Source organism: Zea mays, chromosome 3 (genome assembly GCF_902167145.1).
Source record: "Zea mays cultivar B73 chromosome 3, Zm-B73-REFERENCE-NAM-5.0, whole genome shotgun sequence".
In the NCBI taxonomy this organism is placed as follows: domain Eukaryota; kingdom Viridiplantae; phylum Streptophyta; class Magnoliopsida; order Poales; family Poaceae; genus Zea; species Zea mays.
Genome location: NC_050098.1, coordinates 132,843,311 through 132,865,408, shown reverse-complemented (window position 1 = coordinate 132,865,408; position 22,098 = coordinate 132,843,311). Strand labels below are relative to the sequence as shown.

Here is a 22,098-nt window from a genome sequence, read left to right as displayed (position 1 = left end):
TGCTAAAAAGAAACTAAGTCAAGAAGTAACTTAGGGTTTCTTAGTCATGCGGGGCTTCCAGTGGGTTATGCTTATTACTTTTTAGGCTTAGGTTTTTATTGAGGATAAACATAGGGAAATGGTATTGCCTTTACATATTTCAGTGGATAAGTTATAAAGGGCTTTTACGATGACACTAATTTCCTATTATTCATTTTTCGCCTTTCTTTATTCTCTACTTATGGTTTCTAGTGTAGGTTTGAACTACGACAGTGGTTTAATAATTTCCAAACATTTTGTAAAAATTACAGTGGGTTTCCATTTGCTATTCTAGCCTGCTTTAAGAATTTGAGGCTTAAAATATAGAGGCTATGATTTGGACAAAAATAACAAGAGTGGTGTAAAATGGGTCACTTTACACTACACCTCCTATTTAGTGGTGGGTTCTGTCCTAAAGGTTATTTTTGCTGGCATCTAATAGCAATAATAGGCTTCTGTGCTAAAAATCACAGAAATCTAAGGGATGGTCATTTAGTTATGATTTTCTAAAGTTAAATGTCAAAAAGGCACTTTCTACTACATTGTTATTTGAAAAATGTCAAACAGCAGATTTCATATTTTTCCTAAGTTCTTATTAACCAAACATTTGTTATCCCAAGGGTTGGGGTGTTTTCACCTTGGGGTTATTTTTGTAGGGTTTTTCTAGGTTTTCCTTAATTCATTAAAATAAAAGGTATCCTGCTTATTTTGTACTAAAACAGGGTATGATAGATTTTTCTAGTGATCTACATTGAATAAGTATCCTAACAAAAATAAGGGTGCTCTCTGGTTCATTATTTAAATCACATTTTCTATTTTTCTTCACCTTAAGCATATTATAAAATAAGGGGTAAAAACTAACTTAATGGAGTGGACAGAGAGGTTTAACATTTTTAAATAGGTCAGTAGGTAGATATAAACTTCTCTAAATTTTTCTAACCCTAGTCAAATAGTACAACTATTTTTCTTTCTATTATTGAGCTTTTGGCCAAAACTATAATTAAATCAGAGCTTCAAAGTTTTCTATAGTACATAGGGGGTTTTATATTTTTCTCAAGTAGGTTACATTATTTAGAGTCTGACAAAATTGGTTTGACCAAATTTGGATGAACTAAACAGTAGTTATGGATTTTCCAAGTTTCTGTTCAAATTTAAAATCAGGTTTAATAAGGTTTTCTGAAAAAGCAGTTTACACCGAGGTCCCTGGGTTTAAACTAAATCAACCCACGCAAAACTACCCCTGAGCCACTATTCCCCTGAGTCGCTGACAGTTCAAAAAGCCCCCTGACTTTCTCTTCCTCTCACCCGCGGTCCTTCCCCCAATGTAAACAGTACCCGCAGGAAAGAAAAGGGCGGCGCGGCTTACCGGCAGTGAGAGAGGTCCGGCGAAGGGCAGGGTTGGCTCGGGGAGGCTCTGGCGGTGACAGCGAGGTGCGGCTCGATGGCGGGGATGGCCGGAATCGCTCGGTCCATGTGCGCAGGCGGGTGTTCTCGTCGGCGGCGAGTGTACCGGCCAAACCACGGCGATCTGGTTCAATCCAAGGGCACGGTGGGCTTCACGGGGTATTGTAGAGACCGTGTGCACAAGGAATCGGAAAATGGTTGAGTGGATTACCCGGTCCACGTACTCCGGTGGGGTTGTGAACTCCGGCGACCGTGGACCGGCCTCTCCGGCGAAGCAGGCTTCGATTCCTCGCTCGAGGAGCTTCACTGAGTTGTGCACACTCGTCTCCGAGGGTTGGACGGGGTTGGGAAAGGCTGGGCTGGCCGGTCTGCGGCGGCAGTGGCTCGGGTGGCTGCGGACACGCCGCGCACGGGCAAACGGCGGTGAACTGAGCTCCGGTGAGGCTTGAGGGTGCGCGGAAGAGTGCAGTCAACGCCTGAGCGGACTTTATAGGCACGGGCGTGGGCCAGGGCGCCGGCTGGCCGTTGGCGCAACGCGGGGCGCGCGCGGGCGTGCTCTGGCGCACACAGAGCGCGTCGACCACGTGGAGCTTTTCTTCTGCCCGTGTTCCACAGCTCACCCAAGTCACAAACGTGCGAATCTTGGCAAAAATCCGGCGCGAGTCTTTTCCTGGCACCTAGGGCTGTCTCTCATCCGTGAGCTGCCATGGCAGATATGGCCTAGGTAGGGAGATCTTCGGTCGCCAAATCGGGTGTGTCACACTGCTCACCTCGCGACAAAAACCATGCCAAGGCATGTCAAACTTCCAAGTCTCGGGCTCAGCTTTTTCTAGTGGGTGCCTTATGTGGTATGCCACATTTTTGGTATAGAACATAGGTGGATTTGGTGCCAGCTTCGAGGTGAACACGACTGATCTTTAGTGTAGGTGTAGTTTTTAACTTAGAGAGAAATAGAGAGCTCTAGCTCTCTCTCCACTTGGAGATTTGATTTGGGGTTTCTCCAGGGGTCTTTTTGCAATATATCCTTCCCCTAATTTCTGGTTATAAGGTTACTTAAGGTTGGGTTAAAGATTACCCATGTTTTGCACATTTGCTCACCCTTCCCCCCCTCTTATTCATGGCTTTGGGAGATAGGGTTTAAGAGAGGTCTAGGGTTTCCCCCCCTCTTGCCCAAGGTAGTAAGTGTACAAAGGTTTGAGTAATACTTCTTAGGTCATTAACAAACCTTGATTAACACATGATCTCCAAAGCTCTTATGTGTTTCCTTAAGTCTCTACCACATGTGATTACAGTCCTTAGTGCCAAGGTGCCCTAGCCATGGTAACACTTGAGGTGTTACACTCACCAGCTTAAATATATTTTAACTCCTAAGGCTTTCATTTTATTTATTTCATCAAATAAAATAAACTAACATAAACATTAATCCTATATTCTAAGTGTAGAATTGAAGTATACAGATTACAGTTGATCATATTTTATTTGAACAGAGAATAATATTGTGAACATTTTGCAATTTGAACCACTAAATTTGGAGTTCATATGTAAAAGATATGAAATAAACAAGTTTTGAAGTTTGAAATATGAAATTAAGGCTAAATCAGTGATTAAATAAAAGTTCAGGGGTCTAACTAAAACAATCTAGGGACCTATGCGCTAAAACAGAGGACAGCGGGTTAATTTCCTAAAACCAGGGGGGTTCTTAAGCAAAACCACCACGTGAAAGGGGTACGGGGTAACCTCAGCCATCAGATCAGAAACCGACGACCTAGATTAGATTGCGCGGGTGCGCCCGCGGGCGAGGCTGACAAGAGGGGCCAGGACGCCAGCGAGCCAGGGCGGGCTGACCGGCCGGGCCTAGAGGCAGAGACGCGGGTGAGGGGGAGAGAGGGGTGGTCAGATCCCGATCGAAGGGCTAGGATTAGATCTACTCGGGTTGAGTCCGAACCATCCATCTCGGACAGACGGCCGAGATCTAACGGCCAGGGCTGGCTTGGGCGCGGTGGCGCCGCTCGGTCCCGCTGCGAGAGTTCGCCGGAGACGGGCAGACCGGCCACGGCGGGGCTCTGGTGGCTTAGGGAAACGGTCAGACATGTTTAGCGCGACACGACGAACACGACCGTGGGCGCAGAACCGACATGGGGCACCAGAGAATGCAGACTGCGGTAGAAAAGGTTTTGCGGTGGCACAACTAACTCCGGCGAGCAATTGCGCGGGCGCAGGGATGATACTTGGCGAAATAACGGCATGGGAAGGATGCTCACCTCGAGTGCGAACTCCGGGACGCTTGGAGAATGGCGGGGGTGCGGTGGAGCCTTGTGTCGACGGCGGTGGGGCTCCAATTGCGCAAGAACTGCTCAGGTGAGCGTGGACCGGGCGCAGTAGGGAGGGAGAGGGCACACCGAAGGGTGTCCCGAGTAGCTGACGGCAAGGCGAAGCTCACCGTGGCACTGGACGGGGCACGGGCGCAACGACAGCCTCAGAACAAGTGGTGGACGTCGGCAGGCGGTGGCGGAGCTCTCGGTTCGCGTGGGCGGAGCGAGAGAGAGGGCGAGGGAGCTAGGTAGAGGGCGCAAATGAGAGAGGAGGGGTGGGCGAGCAGGGCGCGGGGCTCAAAAGGGGCGTGGGGCTCAGACGTGGCCGGAGAACGCGCGATTGTGGGCGCATCCACGGCGGGAGATCGTGGGCGGGAGGTTAGAGACGACTGACAGGTGGGGACGACGGGACAGAGAGAGAGAGCGGGTGCGCGCGAGAGAACTAGCGACGACAGGTTTGGCCCACAGGACAGAGAGAGAGGGAGGGGAAGAGAGTGCGAGCGCTCACGGTTGCGCCGATAGGCGGGACCCTCCTGTCAGGCAGAGGGGCGCGCGCGAGGGGGCTGGGCTAAGTGGGCTGCCTGGGCCGAATTGGCTTTTCCTTTTTCCTGGAATTTCTAATTGCTTTTCTATTTATTTTCTCTAGGGTTTTCAATTCAAATTCAAATGAAGTTTCAAATTCAAACCAAATCAAATATGTGCAACATTTCAAAGAATATTTAGGCTCAATATGATGCAACATTCCATGACTCATATGTTTTGGACAAAATAAATTAAATAATCCCTCACTAATTAAGCTAACCCTAACCAAAAGAGAAAGAGAGAGAGAGAGGAACTAGAGAGAGATGGACACTAGAGTGAGATAAAGAAGAGTAACACCTGAATTTGGATGATCATAAGAAAGAAATTTTATACCCCCAAATTCAGGGTGTTACAGACCTATCCTCCTTAAAAGAATCTCGCCCTCAAGATTCAGGGTTGGCTAGCAAAGAGTTCGGGGTACTTGGCTCTTAGATCATCTTCTCTTTCCCAGGTTGCCTCTTCTTCTGAGTGATGGCCCCATTTGACTTTGCACATCCTGATGGTGTTCCTCCGAGTGACGCGATCTGCTGTCTCCAGAATTTGCGTTGGCTTCTCAATGTACGTCAGATCCTCTTGAACTTCAAGGTCTTCCATTGGCAACTGCTCTTCTGGCACTCGCAAGCATTTCTTCAACTGAGACACGTGAAACACATCATGCACTACGGATAGATTCTCTGGTAAGCTGAGTTGATAAGCCACTTCTCCATGTCTTGCCTGAATCTGGTACGGCCCGATATAGCGAGGGGTTATCTTGCCCTTGACTCCGAACCTCTTGGTTCCTCTGATGGGTGACACTTTCAAGTAAACATAGTCTCCCACTTCAAAACTGAGTTCTCTTCTTCTGGTGTCAGCATAGCTTCGCTGCCTGGACTGTGCTACCTTTAGATTTTCCCGGACCATCATAATATTCTCTTCAGCTTCAAGCAAAATCTCCGGGCCGAATACCTTCCTTTCATCGGGTTGATCCCAGTGCAATGGAGTTCTGCAATTCCTCCCATAAAGTGCTTCGAATGGTGACATCTTCAGACTGGCCTGATAGCTGTTGTTGTAAGAGAATTCTGCATATGGTAGCCTCTTGTCCCAACCTAACTTGTCTTGTAAAGCACAAGCTCTCAACATATCCTCAAGAATCTGGTTGGTTCTCTCAGTCTGACCATCTGTCTGTGGGTGATAAGCTGAACTGAACTTCAAGTGTGTACCCAAAGCTTCATGTAGCTGCTGCCAAAAGTGAGAGGTAAACTGGGTGCCTCTATCCGATATTATCTTCTTTGGAATACCATGCAAGCACACAAACCGAGACATGTATAACTCTGCCAACACTGCACTATTATATGTGATACCCAATTTTCCAAAAAGAGGAGAAATCGAAGTTTATTCTTTTTTAGGAAGCATTCACCAGGAAAAAACAGTAGAATTCTTGTGAGACTTATGCGCTGGGGTCGGGAGCAGACGCGAGAGCGAGTTGGGCCGTGGATCTCGATCCGGCCCACTAATCCCTTCCCTTAACCCTAGCCGCCCTCCCCCTAATCCCCTTTTGTTTGCAGCCGCCGCCCCTCCCCTCTTCCTTGCTTGGCCGCCCCCCCTCTCCCCCTCTCCTCCCAACTGATTGCAGCCACACCACCTAACCCTAGCCACCCTCCCCCACCTCCTCCTCTCCAAGGTGCCATTCCTTGCCGCTTGGATCTACGTCGCGTGGTGCAAGTCCCCAATTGGTTTTGGTGGAGGGAAGAAGGGAGGAAGGAAAGGGGGAGAATTCAAGGTGATTTTTGGGATTATCTCTTGTTTATTTGTGCTGCAATTCCATTGAATATATGTCACGTATGCGAATTGGTAGAGGTGCTGTCCAGAAATTTAATGGGTGGGCGAACAGCAGTAGTTCTAGTGATTTCTGGGAATTTTTCGTGGGCAATTAGTGGGGATCAGTGGGATAATAATGTAGAGCTTTGTCGTACCTTTCCAACGAGTACTTATGCGCTCGATTCGGAATTATATTTTAGAAGATATCGCTGTTTGAATCCGGGTATGTTGCTGTCCAAAAAACAGATTTTTGCAGGTCGGCGAACAGAGAAGTATTAGCAGTTTCTGAGGATTTTTCGTGGGTAATTAGTGATACTCAGTATGAGAATCATGTAGAGCTTTATCATACCTTTCCAACGAGTACTTATGCGCTCGATTTGGAATTATATTTTAGAAAATATCGCTGTTTGAATCCGGGTATGTTGCTGTCCAAAAAAACAGATTGCAGGGGTTATCTTGTGAACTGTGTTGGGCTAATTAGATGTTGGAATTTAATTATAAATTGTATACAAAACTTGTGGGGAATTTTATGTAGATGCCTCTGGAGTTTTTGTTTGTTACCACTGCTGTCATAATTTTAAAGATATGAAATTGTTAAGCAGCACCGCTGCAGTTTGGTGGGTGTAGGGAGAGTTGTTACCGCGGCGGGGTTTTAAATTGTGCGTAGGTGCGGCATCGTTTATGAGTGTTGTTATGTGAAATTGGTGCACTAAGTTGTGTGTCAAAAACAGGTGGTGGACTTCGGATCGCACTTAGGGCTTTGTCCAAACTCCCCGGTGAAGGCAAGTAAAATAGTGGTGGTTTATACCGTTGATTGATTTATGTGTCCTATGCTTGATCACATCCATGTCAAATGTATTCATACTTGTACTCCATTGTGGGAAATGTGGCTCGAAGTTATTCATGTTCCATTATTTTCTTATGTTGAAGATGTGGTTTGAGCATGTTACACGTGTTGTTTTATCATTTTAAGGAAGTGGAAGTTTATGTCTACCACATGTGGGTGGAGGATCTCATGTTGTTTTCATGCATACTGCATACATCATCTTTTGCATGGAAGTTTTCTCGTGATCATATGGTCCGATTGTACCAGTACACTCCGCATCATACGTTGCCCGAGGAGGGGTATGATGCAGCTTCATACCCTAGAGGTATGAAGGCAGAAGTCATTACTGCATCTGTAGCCATGTATATTCATGGGTGAAGTGTGGAACCTGTTGTGGTGATGTGGATAGTGTGAGTCTTTACTTGGTGATTCCTTTCTTTGAACTAAGTAATTGGTTACTTGTTTACTTGCTGCAAATTAATACTCAAGAAGGAAGTTGTGAACTACGTGGTTGTTTAAGCACGGTTTGGTTACATAGTCCAATTGTTGTTTGACCTTTTACTTGCTGAGAAGTGTCATCTCACTCTTGCATTGTTTGATGCAGGCACTTGATCTTGCTTTTGGGAAAGGAGGGATGTAGCAACACGGCCACTTCACTTTTAAATAAATGTACCACTCCTTAGTAATGATGTTAAACAGGGGTTCAAGCCTAGGGGATTAATATGTTCTAGTCTTCATGATAGTTGAATTGTTTCTTTCTGGGTTGGCCGGATTCCTTCTCTTTTTATTTGGTCATGAATGTTTATTACTATCTCTGCATTCTGTTTATACTTCGTGGATTGTCTTTCTTTTTACATTATGTCTAATCTTTATGTCCCTCTCTTTATGCTACTTTCAAGGGAGGTGCTGCCGGATTTTGTTTTATTTTCTGTCTCTATTACTTTTCTTATGTGGTATAAGTTTTGTGGGAAGGGTTGTTGGTAACATTCATTGTGTGGGTTCAATGGGGTGTTACATTATAGGTGGTCTTCACTGGTATGAAATAGTCGCCTTTGTTAAACGGTCCACTACTACCCAGATGGAGTCATAACCAGCTCGAGTGCGGGGCAGACCAACTATAAAGTCCATCACAATCTCATCACATTTCCACTGCGGAATCTGCAACGACTGCAACAAACCTGCGGGCCTCTGATGTTCTGCCTTGATCCTCTGACAACTGTCGCATCTGGCCACATACTCTGCTATCTCTCTTTTCATCCCGTACCACCAGAATCTCTTCTTCAAGTCTTGATACATTTTCTCGCTACCAGGATGCATAGAATATGCTGTCTCATGAGCTTCCTTGAGAATCAGTTCCCAGATCGATTTGATGTCGGGAACACACAACCTATCCTTGAACCATACCACTCCTTCTCCATCTTCACAGAAATCTGGACCTTTCCCATCGATGATTAGCTGTCGGATCTCGTTGATCTTCTCATCATCCTTCTCACCATTCCTGATGTCTTGCTCTAGGGTGGGTTCTAGCTCAATTGTCACTCCTTAAGTGTTGTTCAGAAATCCGAGACTCAACCTGTCGAATTCTTTCACTAGCTCTAACAGCATCGAGTGAGCGGCCAACATATTGACTTGACTCTTCCTGCTAAGAGCATCTGCAACCACATTTGCTTTGCCTGGGTGATAGTGAATCTTCAGTTCATAGTGTTTGATTAATTCTAGCCATCTTCGCTGCCTCATGTTTAACTCTAACTGAGTAAATATGTACTTGAGGCTCTTGTGGTTCGTGTAGATATCACACTTCTGCACATACAGATAATGTCTCCAAGTCTTCAGTGCATGAACCACTGCTGCTAGCTCCAAATCATGAGTGGGGTAATTCTTCTCGTGAACTTTCAATTATCGGGACGAGTATGCCACTACTTTCCCTTCCTGCATTAACACACATCCCAGTCCGGTGTACGAAGCATCACAATATACTGAGAATGGCTTGTGAACATCTGGCAGAACTAACACCGGTGCTATTGTCAACTTCTGCTTCAACATCTCAAATGATTCTTGGCACGCTGGGGTCCACTTGAAGTCAACCTTCTTTGCTAGTAAGGCTGTCATTGGTCTGGCAATCTTGTAGAAACCTTCAATAAAACGCCAATAGTAACCGGCCATTCCAATGAAACTCTTAATTCCTCGGACATCCTTTGGTGCTTTCCAGTCCAGAATCGCTGCTACCTTCTTTGGATCCACAGCTAGTCCATCTCGGTTTATAATATGACCCAAGAACAGAATTTCGCTGATCCAGAACTCGCACTGGCAATCTCGTATCCTCTGAAGTACTTTCCTCAAATGTTCTTCATGCTCTTGCTCATTCTGAGAATATACAAGAATATCATCAATGAACACTACTATGAACTTGTCGAGGTAGTCTATGAACACACTGTTCATCAAGTACATGAAGTAGGTTGGCGCATTCGTCAATCCGAATGACATAACCATGAACTCATATAGTCCATACTTGGTGATGAATGCTGTCTTCGGTATGTCTGCGGGTCGGATTCTGAGCTGATGGTAACCTGACCTCAGATCTATCTTTGAGAACACACTGGCTCCTCTCAGCTGATCAAATAAGTCTTCAATTCGGGGCAGGGGGTACTTATTCTTGACAGTGACTTCATTCAAGGCTCTGTAATCAATGCACATCCTCTTCGTGCCATCCTTCTTCTCCACAAATAATACTGGGGCTGCCTAAGGCGAGGTACTGGCCTGATGTAGCCTTTCTCTAACAACTCAATAATTTGCTTCTTGAGTTCCACCAACTCTGGTCCGGACACTCAATAAGCTCTCTTAGAAATAGGGGCGGTGCCTAGAATAAGCTCTATGGCAAATTCAACTTTCCTTTCAGGTGGCATGCCTAGTAACTCCTCAGGGAATACATCGGGGAATCCTGACACAATCCTAATTGCCTCAATCGGATTGGACTCCTTGTCATCTACTAATAAATGGTGACATGCTCCTTCTTCTAGTTCAGGTAAGTACAGCTTGGTTACTACTTCCTTTCCGGATGGGGACACCAACTTAACTGTTCTCTTGAAAAGCTGATAGTGGCTTGATTTCTGTGTAGCCAACTCATCCCTAGGATGACATCTAACCCTTGAGTTCCCATTACTACTAGGCTAGCGGGGAAGTCTATCCCCCTTATTTCAATCCTTAGATTCGGACAAATCCTATCGGACTGCACTTTTCCTCCAACTAAATTAACTCTTAAAGGTGGGATCATTGGTTCTATGGGGATGTTATGTGATTCTACCCAAGATGCAGAAACAAAAGAATGTGTGGCACCAGTATCAAATAGTACTTTTGCTGGGTAGGATTCGACTGGAAACATACCTACTGCCACGTCCTGAGCATCATGGATTGCTTTGGCCTCCAGGTGATTCACCTTTCCACGGTTGTAGGCCTGACCACGGACTCCTGGTGCTTGCTGTGGCGCTCCTTATCTTGCTCAGGCATTGACTGCTGGCGGTTGCTGGGCTGCTTTCTTGGGACAGTTCTTCGCCCAGTGATTTTGTTCTCCACAGTAGAAGCATGCACGACCTCCTACTTGTGATGGGGCTGCTTGGCTATTCTGGTTGGTTGCTTGGGCAGGAAGACGAGTTGCCTGGTTGTTCTGACGCTGGTACTGATTTCCTCCTGGCTGAGTGTTCTGTCGGTACTGCTGCTGAGGAAACTGCCTCTAGTACTGGTGCTGACGCTGATGCTGGTGCTGGTGACCTTGCTTGAATTGTTGGGGTGAGTTGCCTGAGTAGCGGGGACAACTGCTACTCCCGGTCTGAGGTCCACCAATCTTGCACTTCCTATCCTCCATCTCTCGATGCTTCCTTTCAGTCATGATTGCTGGAAGGTGGGGAAAGTGTGGTTCATAAGCTGGTAATGGAGGTGATCAACCAATCCTCTCAGAAAGCGGTACTGCCGCTTGGCATCTGTGTTGACGTCTTCTGGGGCGTAACGTGACAACTGCAAAAACTTATCTCTGTACTCCCTGACGGACATGGGACCTTGCTTCAGGACAAGAAACTCCTCCTTCCTTACTATCATTAGTCCCTCAGGCACATGGTAGCGACGGAAGTTGTCCCTGAACTCCTCCCGAGTAATGGCTTCAGGGTTGGCATGGGTGGCGAGGTAAGACTCCCACCAAGACTGGGCTGATCCCCTCAGTTGTCGGGGACCATACAACACCTTCTCGCGGTCGTTGCACTGGGCAGTGTGCAACTCACGCTCAACAGTATGCAGCCAATCTTCCGCGTCCATGGGATCAGCAGAGTGGGCAAAGATAGGGGGATGGCCCCTCATGAACGCTGCCCGCTTGTCTCTAGGCACTTGCGGCATCTGGACTTGCACTAGAGGCTGTGGTGGTGGTGGCTGATGTAGCACCTACTGCATCGCTGCTAAGGTCTGACCAATTGCCTAAACTGTTTGGGTCTGCATCAAGAACATCTGCTCAATGGTCATCGGGGGTGGCGGTGGCAAATGCTGCTGCGGAGCTGCCTCTTCCTGGGGTGCCTGGTGCTCTGGCTAACCACGCCTCGCACCTCTGCGCCTGTTCTCAGACATCTGTAGAAACCACACACATATCAGATTTGACTCTGCAGTCTTTCAGCATAAGAAAAGATATACGGAAATCTTCATAGCACTGAACAATTGATCACCCTCACTGACAACTTCTCAGATAAAGAGGAAAGTGGAAACAAATGGATTTCCCAACTAAATAACTGACTTTATTAATAACTACACCAAGTTGCAGGGGATACCCACACCTTGGTGACAATCATTACAAAGATCCAACTTCATTACATGTTCATCTTGACAAGCATCCAACAAAAAATAACCAAACTAACTCTAACTAAGACTGACTAGACTAAGACACTGAATTAAGCATTATTATGGACTCCGACTCCATCGATCTATGGATATAAATCTATGCGGGTCCTGCAGTCTGGGGTACCATAGTCGAAGCGACCACGAGGCGGTGAATGGTAAGGGTGCTGAATCCCTACAGGGGCGGGAGAACCACCATCAAGATAGTGGCGTGTCGTGCATTCAGCACACAATTCTGTAACCTCCACCCAAATCTTGTCCAACTCCGCAATCCCTACAGGCGACGATGCAATCTCTCCAGGTGACTGGACTGACCGAACACCGTGCGACGCAGGGGACGCTCCGCCAGTCGAGAAGGCAAAAAGGGGATCACAGACTTACGTGCAGTGCACCTGATACGGGCCATCTACAAAAGACATCGTAAGCACAAGAGTGAGAGTAGAACTATGAGACCAGAAAGTAAACAGAAAGAAAAGTGAGACAAAACTTTTGAGATAAGTAACTAACATAGAGTTGGTCAAGATACCCAACTTTCGAAAAGACACTAAGGTCAAGGTAAGAGTAAGGGTCTATATCCTTAGGTCGACCATTCTAGTCTAGGTTAGCGGTCCTACAGTCAGTAAGGCTTTGATACCAATTATGTCACACCCGGTTTTGGAAGGTAAACCGAATGTGAACCATGTACGTGCCAGGATCAGAGCTCATGTACACAGCGATTACATAATTGGACATCATCACACAATTCTTGAATTAAATAGAGGAAAGGTACTTAGTTACATCAAGATGTCTGAGACATCCATAGAGTCTATTACATAATCATAGTGTTTAACAATAACATCAAAGTGCGGAGTAACGAAACGTAGAATGTAAGCCTACACAGGCAGATGACTAGGGGTTTGCCACTAAAGTAAACTAAAACTTGTCGTAGTCCTGGAACTCCTCAAAGTCATCTATGTTGCCAGCTTCAACTCCTGAGCACTGAGTACAGTGGGGACAACCTGGGGTGGGGTGGTTTGTAAAGTAAGGGTGAGTACACATCAACGTACTCAGCAAATGTCCTGATTGACTAAAGTGGACTAGCTGTATGTGGAGTTAAAGTTAAGCAGTTGCTTTTAGTTGGTCAAGTTTTATTACTATAAGTAGAGCCAAGTTTTAGTAATAACCCAGTTATTACCCAGAAGCACTCCCTCCAAGAGGAAATACCAAAGGTCAGAATTATAATCACCATTGCTTAATCATCATCATAAAAGTAGCCAAAGTTCTTCTAATCGAAGAGGATCCCAAGGCTGCACATAACCGTGAGCACGACTGATATACCAGTTTCTAACCCTCTACAGAGGTCACACACTTTACCCACAAGCCGTGATTCCCATTCTGCCCGAGGTTCTAGCCTCCCCATTGATCACTACCAAGGTGACCTAGCAGGGTCTCACTACATAGCATTTACAAAGATTTCCCAGAGGTCATAGCCGCCCGTTAGGTTTCTACAGTTTGATAAACACAGTACATCTCCCCAGAGGAAGGGTGACTAACAAAACCAAATCAAAGAACATCTGCAACCAGCCTCGGCAGAGCAAGTACTGTGCCCGGACCCCATTGACGGCCCTACGGCGAAGCCAACTACTCCTCTGGTTCCTCTAATTAATCAGCTAAGGGCGTCCCATTCCACCCTCATGGTTGCACTGTTTTCCTGGGTTGTCACTCCCGAAACAGGTCCTTACGGAGAGGCACTCAGGAAACAGCCTAAGCCCCCTAAAGTAATCATAAGAACCTCATCGGAATAACATCATCGTATCATAAAAGATCACATCATGTTCATTGATTGAGTTAAAGCAATAGCATAAGCTAACCATGATTAACCCAGAAAGGTAAACAAAGGTAAGGTAAATACAGACTAGTCAATCCTTAAGTTTCAATAATGTAATGCGGGACAGTGAATTATAAAGTAAAGTAGGATATGATAGGTCTGAGGACACTTGCCTTCACCAGGTTGTTGCTCAGAGGGATCTTCGGCAACACACTAAGGAACCACGAGCTGCTCGATGTCTAAGTAAAGCGAGCATACATTCAATACATTTGGAAAGTAAAAATGAACATCACATCAAACATGTACAAACATTGGCACACAACTCAAAAAGGTATAGTATTAAATACAGGGGAATGAGATCAAGTTATAAAATGGACTAATCCTCATTGGGGATTAATTACTCTGTAAGTGTTTGGAACATGGTTCAAAAAGGTTAAGAGGTAATTAAACAAGTAGAGATTAAATTATAAGAGGAACTATTCTTATTTAGGAATTTGATTATCCTTTAAGTGTCACCCAAAATTACATACCTAATTATATTTATGTCATTAAGGATTAAAGGTTAAGCCAGAAATAAATTCATGTATTTCATAACACTAATCACACCAGCTTAAATATATTTTAACTCCTAAGGCTTTCATTTTATTTATTTCATCAAATAAAATAAACTAACATAAACATTAATCCTATATTCTAAGTGTAGAATTGAAGTATACATATTACAGTTGATCATATTTTATTTGAACAGAGAATAATATTGTGAACATTTTGCAATTTGAACCACTAAATTTGGAGTTCATATAAAAAAGATTTGAAATAAACAAGTTTTGAAGTTTGAAATATGAAATTAAGGCTAAATCTGTGATTAAATAAAAGTCCAGGGGTATAACTAAAACAATCTAGGGACCTATGCGCTAAAACAGAGGACGGCGTGTTGATTTCCTAAAACCAGGGGGTTGTTAAACAAAACCACCACGCGAAGGGGTACAGGGTAACCTCAGCCATCGGATCAGAAACCGACGACCCAGATTAGATCGCGTGGGTGCGGGCGCGGCTAACAAGCGGGGATAGGGCGCTAGTGAGCTAGGGCGGGCTGACCGGCCGGGCCTAGGGCAGAGACGCGGGTGAGAGGGGAGAGAGGGGGGCGGTGAGATCCCGATCGAAGGGCTAGGATTAGATCTACTCGGGTTGAGTCCAAACCATCCGATCTCGGACAGACGACCGAGATCTTACGGCCAAGGCTGGCTTGGGCGCGGTGGCGCCGCTCGGTCCTGCGGCAAGAGTTCGTCGGAGACGGGCAGACCGGCCACGGCCGAGCTCTGGTGGCTTAGGGAAAGGGTCAGACACGTTCAGCGCGACACGACGAACACGACCGTGGGCGCAGAACCGACACGGGGGCGCCAGAGAACGCAGACTGCGGTAGAAAAGGTTCCGCGGCGGCGTAACTAAGTCCGGCGAGCAATTGCGAGGGCGCAGGGATGATACTTGGCGAAATAACGGCATGGGAAGGATGCTCACCTCGAGTGCGAACTCTAGGACGCTTGGAGAACGGCGGGGGTGCGGTGGAGCCTCGAGTCAACGGCGGTGGGGCTCCCACTGTGCAAGAACTACTCAAGTGAGCGTGGACCGGGCGCAGCAGGGAGGGAGAGGGCACACTGAAGGGTGTCCCGAGTAGCTGACGTCAAGGCGAAGCTCACCGTGGCACTAGACGGGGCACGGGCGCAACGGCGACCACGGAACAAGCGGTGGACGTCGGCAGGCGGTGGCGGAGCTCTCGGTTAGCGTGGGCGGAGCGAGAGAGAGAGAGATCGAGGGAGCTGGGCAGAGGGCGCAAATGAGAGAGGAGGGGTGGACGAGCAGGGCGCGGGGGCTCGGACGTGGCTGGAGAACGCGCGATCGTGGGCGCGTCCACGGCGGGAGATCGTGGGCGATAGGTTAGAGACGGCTGACAGGTGGGGACGGCGGGACAGAGAGAGCGGGTGCGCGCAAGAGAACTAGCGCCGACAGGTCTGGCCCACGGGATAGAGAGAGAGGGAGGGGAAGAGAGTGCGAGCGCTCAGGGTTGCGCCGACAGGCGGGACCCGCCTGTCAGGCAGAGGGGGCGCGCAGGCGCGGACGCACGTGCGGGGGCTGGGCTAAGTGGGCTGCCTTGGGCCGAATTGGCTTTTCCTTTTTCCTGGAATTTCTAATTGCTTTTCTATTTATTTTCTCTAGGGTTTTCAATTCAAATTCAAATCAAGTTTCAAATTCAAACCAAATCAAATATGTGCAACATTTCAAAGAATATTTAGGCTCAATATGATGCAACATTCCATGACTCATATGTTTTGGACAAAATAAATTAAATAATCCCTCACTAATTAAGCTAACCCTAACCAAAAGAGAAAGACAAAGAGAGAGAGAGGAACTAGAGAGAGATGGACACTAGAGTGAGATAGAGAAGAGTAACACCTGAATTTGGATGATCATAAGAAAGAAATTTTATACCCCCAAATTCAGGGTGTTACAATAATCATCGAAAACCCGTAGAAATCATCACCCACAAAACCTAAGAGCAACCCCACAGAGCATAAAGAATTACATGCCTTCATTCTACTAACGAACTCACAAACTGTTTAGACGGGCGCCTAGACTATCCATGATCGCTCAGAGCTAATACAACCCTAGATTCATCCATGTATTGTTCGCCTAAACTATTTATTGTTGTCTCAAACAATCTAAAAGAACATCAAGACTATCCATAGGAACACTAAGCCTGTAACCTAGCAAACATGTGGATAGTCTCGCAACACACTAACCGATAAAACCTAGAAATGACCACCCTACCCTATGTATAAATACATGTTCATACAACTCAAATCCACTCTTTGTTTATCCAACAAGCTCTCCATTAAAGATGAGAAGATCTATATCTCCTTATCACTCATTTTATCAACATTTATCAGCAATCTCGGTTACATCTCTTACAGGCAAGATGTTATGTAAGGCATTTCTAGAAGTTTTCATGACCCTTCAAAATCACTTATACACTATGATTGTTTGTCACTAGTACTAACAACCCATATTTTGGATACTCATGTATATAATAAGTATGGGAGTGACAAGATGAGTACATAATGGTGACTCACTAATCACGTGGATTTATCTTGGGATATAGTGTGGATAGCTAAAGGCAAGTACCTCATGTCATTGTCGTACAATTCATGGTCTATAGAGCCACACTAAAGAAAATTTGGAACCTAGAGGCGACCCATATTTAGTCATGGATATGGAGGTTCACCATTGGTCTCCATGTGGGTATAGATGTGCAGCTCTATAGAATTTTTTCCAAAAGCATGAACATCCTCGTACGATGATTTTGTTTTGTTTCTTCTAGATTTATAGTAATGAGAGTGATGTGTAAAAATAATTGACTTTTTCATATGATCACTTGTTTTTCCTTAAATATGTAAATTTAGTAAATATATAGTTGAGTATAGCATGTCATACATCAATTCACGCCATGCTTTCCACAAACTTTACAATACCTAATAATTCTCCTTTTCAACCCCTAAATGATTATGTTGGAATAAGTCTTCTGAGTGCCATCATAGTCATTGCACTGCTATTAAACTTTTAAATATGTTGGAATGGACATTCCTCCAAAGCTCTAACTGTTCTCATCGTGTCATTATTAGTGAACATGAAACTAGACCATGGGATAGCTAATTAGCTAGTTTTCATTGGGTTAACTAAATACAGATTGTACGTTTTTAAATTAATTTGACCTTATAAGTTTAATATTCTTTTAATCAATGTGGTGTATGATTTTTGAGTTATGTAAATTTTGATGGTTGTATCGCGACATTAACCCTATGACTTGATCCTATGGTTTCATTACCCTAATGAAGATAATATGGTTATTCTAGGGCCTTTCCTGTGGTCCTCGATTAAGTGCTATAGTGCACAACATGTACTACTAGCATGATGACAAGACTAAAGTACTAGAGCTTAATTCACTGCCTCAAGCACCATCGAAATTCAGCAATGGCAACCCTAACTTTCGATGCCATCAAAGAATATAGGTCACTCGAGTTTGATTGTGACAAGCAGATAACGCGTGGGATATTCAAATGTAGTAGAGGAGCTCTTCATAGATCCCATTGAAGGTTTGCACCGTAGCATAGTTAGAGAGAGTATGCTTTTTTGAGTTGGTTTTAGAACTCGCTAGAAATCTCTAGAGACCCATCAGAGAGCCAGAGAGGTGCACTGAGCTTTGCTTAGCTTATATCTCGATCTCTAGAAATATGTAGGTTCTACTCACTTTTAGGTTTGCAATATGTAGCTAGACCAAAGTAGAGTTATTAATGCTTGTTGTCTAATCCTTTGCCTGGTGTTTTTGAGTGCTAGAAAATTTCAGTTAGGCTATTCACCCTCCTCTAACCATTAAATTTTCTTAAGACATTTCCCATTCCAAGCTTTAGAGTGATGACTGTCAAGGTCATCAAATCTAGAAAACATAACTACATAAGTTAGTTTAGAGTCATCTTTTAATTTTTTGAGACGTCTTTATAAGAATCGTCTATAAAAATATGATTAGAGATAAGCACCTCTAAAAATCGATGTCTAGAGTGGATTCAAATTTTCAATTGCCCTAGAAATTTCATATATTTCAACAATGGATATGAACGTTAACAACATTTAGAAATCATATTTCTAGTGGTAGTTGTTTCCAACATGCCTTTAGAGTATGGAGGTGTTTCTAGAGGAGGTCGAGAACACCATTCACCACTAGAAATTGATTTCGTGGCTCTTGGCAATGTAGACCACATGTAAAGCTAGATGAAGCAAATAATCATAACTTTGCATTTCAAACAGTTTATGGAGTTAAATACACTATATGTTGAACTAGACAAAAGGAAACATCATAAGTTGGTCACAATTGACTTCATAGTGTACTGATACATGATGGTTGGATTAGGCTAGTGCGTTGTTGAGTTTGAATATGTCATAGATATTGTTGAGATATACTAGATTAGAGGTGGTTGTTTCCATCTTCATAAACATATTCTAATCGTAACTAGGTATTTTTTGTGACGTAATGAACATTAATATTGGTCACCAAAACTCTTCCTCATAGTGTCTAGGGGAAAACATGCTATTGTGGTGACTAGATCCCTCTAATTCAATAGGATACATGGAAGTATGTTGATGACACTGACCATTTTCATGGGTTGGGGTTGATCAAGGAGATGGTCCTACCATTGGACCCTTGCCATTGGTGATTCATATGATGACTCTAAAGCACTTTGTCTTCCTTGTAGAACTAGGCCTCCACTTGAGCATGAGAGGAACACGGCTCCAACATTGCAACAAGCATTATTGTGAATCTTGAGGTATTGATTGAGCTTGATGGAGAACTTGTTGGGCTTAGGATGCCATAAGTTGAATGGGCTTAGGATGCCAAATATTGAATGCCACCATCTTCTTAAGCATAAAACTATTCCTGTCGCAAGAGCATCCATCTTGTCACCATGTATATGCATGGCAAGTGTAGAACTGCATGTCCACCCCCACAGGCCACAATGGAACTTATGGTTGAAGACTACATGGTTTGATTTACCTGTCTCTGATTACCATTTCTAATGATACTGACTGAGGTCGGAGGAGGAGTGATTGGGAAGAGAGAGAAAAGGATTAGGTATTTTCTTTTATTTTATGTGCTGATTTGTAGACCTCCCATCCACCCACACGGCCATAAAATCTCAAAGTGTAAAAGGACTTGGCCAAATTGATGGAGTTCCTCATAGAAGTAGAGTGTTTGTGTGCATGCGTCTGTACTCTTGTAGGGTGAATATACATGCGTGCGCATTGTACTATGTAATATTAAAAAAAAGTAGTAGTACATGACAGTTGGTTGTAATTAACTTCCGATCTCCTTGTGCATGGAATCATGGTTCTGTTGCATCATCGGTGGCCTCTATATGGTTTCCGTCGCTCTCCTGCAACTCCATGATGGGCTTCACCTTTCGCTCCGTGATGGCAATGGCAATGTCATTGGGGAACAAGTTCTTGAGCACGAAAGCGTGCACCATGGTTGTCGCGAACAGCGCCGCCACGGTGAGCGTGGCCACCGCAGACAGCGCCACGCACAGCGCCTTGGTGAAGGCGTTGTCCACCACGGTGGAGTACCGGATGGCCGCGACGGCCGCGCCAGCCATTGGCGACGTGTAGGCCCACCACGCCAGTGAGAACCTGAACCCCCTGAAGAAGTTGACCCGCACGGCGAGCGACGCGTACAGGAACATGGCGACGAAGAAGGCGACCCGCGAGACGTGGCCGAACTCGCCGCCGGAGATCTCGGCCCAGGCCACGGACGACACGCTGGGCGCCGCCACGAACAGGAAGAACACCGGGTGGAGCTCCTTGGGCAGCGTCTCGTTGGTCGGCAGCCGCTGGTACAGGGTGACGAACAGCACGACGTAGTGCGCCAGCCCGACGGCGAAGAAGAAGACGGGGCCCTCGCGTAACCCCATGGTGGCGCCGAGCTGCGCGCCCACGAAGTTCCCCAGCACGGACAGGTGGTTGGATGGGTTGGCCACCTTGGACAGCCGGCGCTGCCCGCCGGACATCCACTGGCCGTAGATCTTGAGCCCCAGGCAGAGCAGTGGCGCCATGAGAAGGTACCAGAGCCAGCGCGGCAGCGCCGCGGTGCTGGGCGCCACCGCGCGCGGCGCCCCGATGGCCAGGCAGAGGCAGGTGATCCAGGGCGCGAAGAAGAAGTTGACGCGGATCGGGTGGTAGTACTCGCGCCGCACCGCCTCGAAGAAGAGGGCGGCCTTGCACGCGTACACGGCGGTGACGGCGCACGTCAGCGCCACCGAGATGCACCAGAGCGCGAGGTTGGCCTTGGCCGTCACGTGCAGGAACGTGGTCGGTACCGACAGCGCCATCACCTTCCACAGGATGGCCTGGCTGCTCACGCCCATGCAGATGCCGAACGCCGACACCGGGAACCGCAGCAGGAACGGCCACGTCCGGTCCGCAGGCAGCACCAGGTCCTCCGACGGCTGGAGAGAGAGAGACGATGAAGTTGTTAGGGCGGACCGCGCACGCATACATGTGAGTGTGATGTGACGTACCTTGAGTTGGTCCAGCTCGGGGCCTTCCAACGCGGCGTAGAAGCGATCCACCTCTGGCACCGACGTGGCGCAAGTACGGTGGCTGCCGATGACATCACTGTCCAGATCGCCGTCGTCACCAGATCCCTCGGCGCCGGCGCCGGCCAGATGGTTGATCTGGCGCTCCAGCTTTCCGGACCACGTCTTGAACGAGTCGTAGCGCCTATCCCAGTTCATGGCCCTGCGGCCGCCGTGTCCACCACCAGCAGCCCGGCTCGCGAGCCGCGCCGGTGGTGGGCCACCGGGGATGGGCTGCGACCGGAACATCATGGCCTCCTCCTTCTCCTGCGGCGTGAACCGGACGCTGCTGCTCCCCGCGCCGTGCGCGGCCAGGCGGTGCGGCGCCATGCGCGACGCGTTGGCCATGGCCTGCCGCCGGAGGTCGGCGGAGTCGGTTGTCACGGCGGCAGTGGGTGTAGCGGTGCCGAAGCTGCCCGGGGACGCCGGCAGGCTCATTGACACGGTTTGTTGCACGGTGCGGAAGCCAGAGCCTGGAGGGTGGTGGAACTGCGTCTCCAGCGGCGGGAGGACCACCGTCTCCCTGAGCCGCTGCGGAGGGACCTGCATTTCATCAACCACATGCATGCCCACCGCCAAGGTGCACCGTTACCGAAAGGCGCCGGCGAGGTGTCACATAAGCAAGATCGGAAGGTAGAGGAAGCTCACGGGAGGGTGGGTCGGTGGCTTGGGGTTGGAGACGTCAGCGTTTCTCGGTGGCAGACCGCCGGACTTGCTGCTGTTCGCCTCCATACCAGCCACAGCTAGCAGTTGAGGTGGCAAGCGGCCTTCTATTCTATCTCTCTTTTCTTTTGCATGCCTTGGCCTGTTCTACTTCTATGTCTTCCTGCATGTCTGATTTATATAGACGCCACGTCTGCTTTTAGGTGTGTTTTGCTCAGCTTGACTATCTGCATTGAATCACAGTTTATTACTCATGAGTTACAATTACCTTTTAAATCTATTGTTTTTAGTTAAAATAGCGTAACAAAATTATATAGTGTTAACAAAACCGCGTCTAATTTTCTTTAGCATAGACCAGACATTACAATCTTATTAAAAAAAGATTAGCATTTCGTAGGTCGATAGAATAATAAGCTGTAAAGAAAGTTCTGCAATTAATGATCTACCAATTGACAGAGAGGGAGAAGAAAGATTAGCATTTAATGCTTTTTCCTCTTTCTTCTCTTTCGGATTTTTATGATAAGAAACTACCTTACAACCTGCTAAATATGATCTACTTGCTCTTAATGCCCACTCCATGCATCGGGGAATCGACTTATCAGCCATTTGGTAGGTAGAGCTCTTGGGCTCCAACTAAAATAG

The 22,098-nt window shown here is 46.6% G+C and overlaps 1 protein-coding gene across 1 annotated transcript; it reads right to left on the bottom strand.

Moving 5' to 3' along the window:
* Positions 1–19,361: 19,361 nt before the first annotated feature.
* Positions 19,362–21,615, bottom strand: LOC103650569 (S-type anion channel SLAH2). The gene is made up of 3 exons (XM_008676144.3): positions 21,442–21,615; positions 20,737–21,336; positions 19,362–20,664 (listed from the first exon to the last, which is right to left on the bottom strand). Exons 1-3 carry the CDS (start codon positions 21,523–21,525, stop codon positions 19,546–19,548), a joined length of 1,803 nt encoding a protein of 600 aa, XP_008674366.1. The 5' UTR covers positions 21,526–21,615; the 3' UTR covers positions 19,362–19,545.
* Between the last annotated feature and the right edge of the window lie 483 nt (positions 21,616–22,098).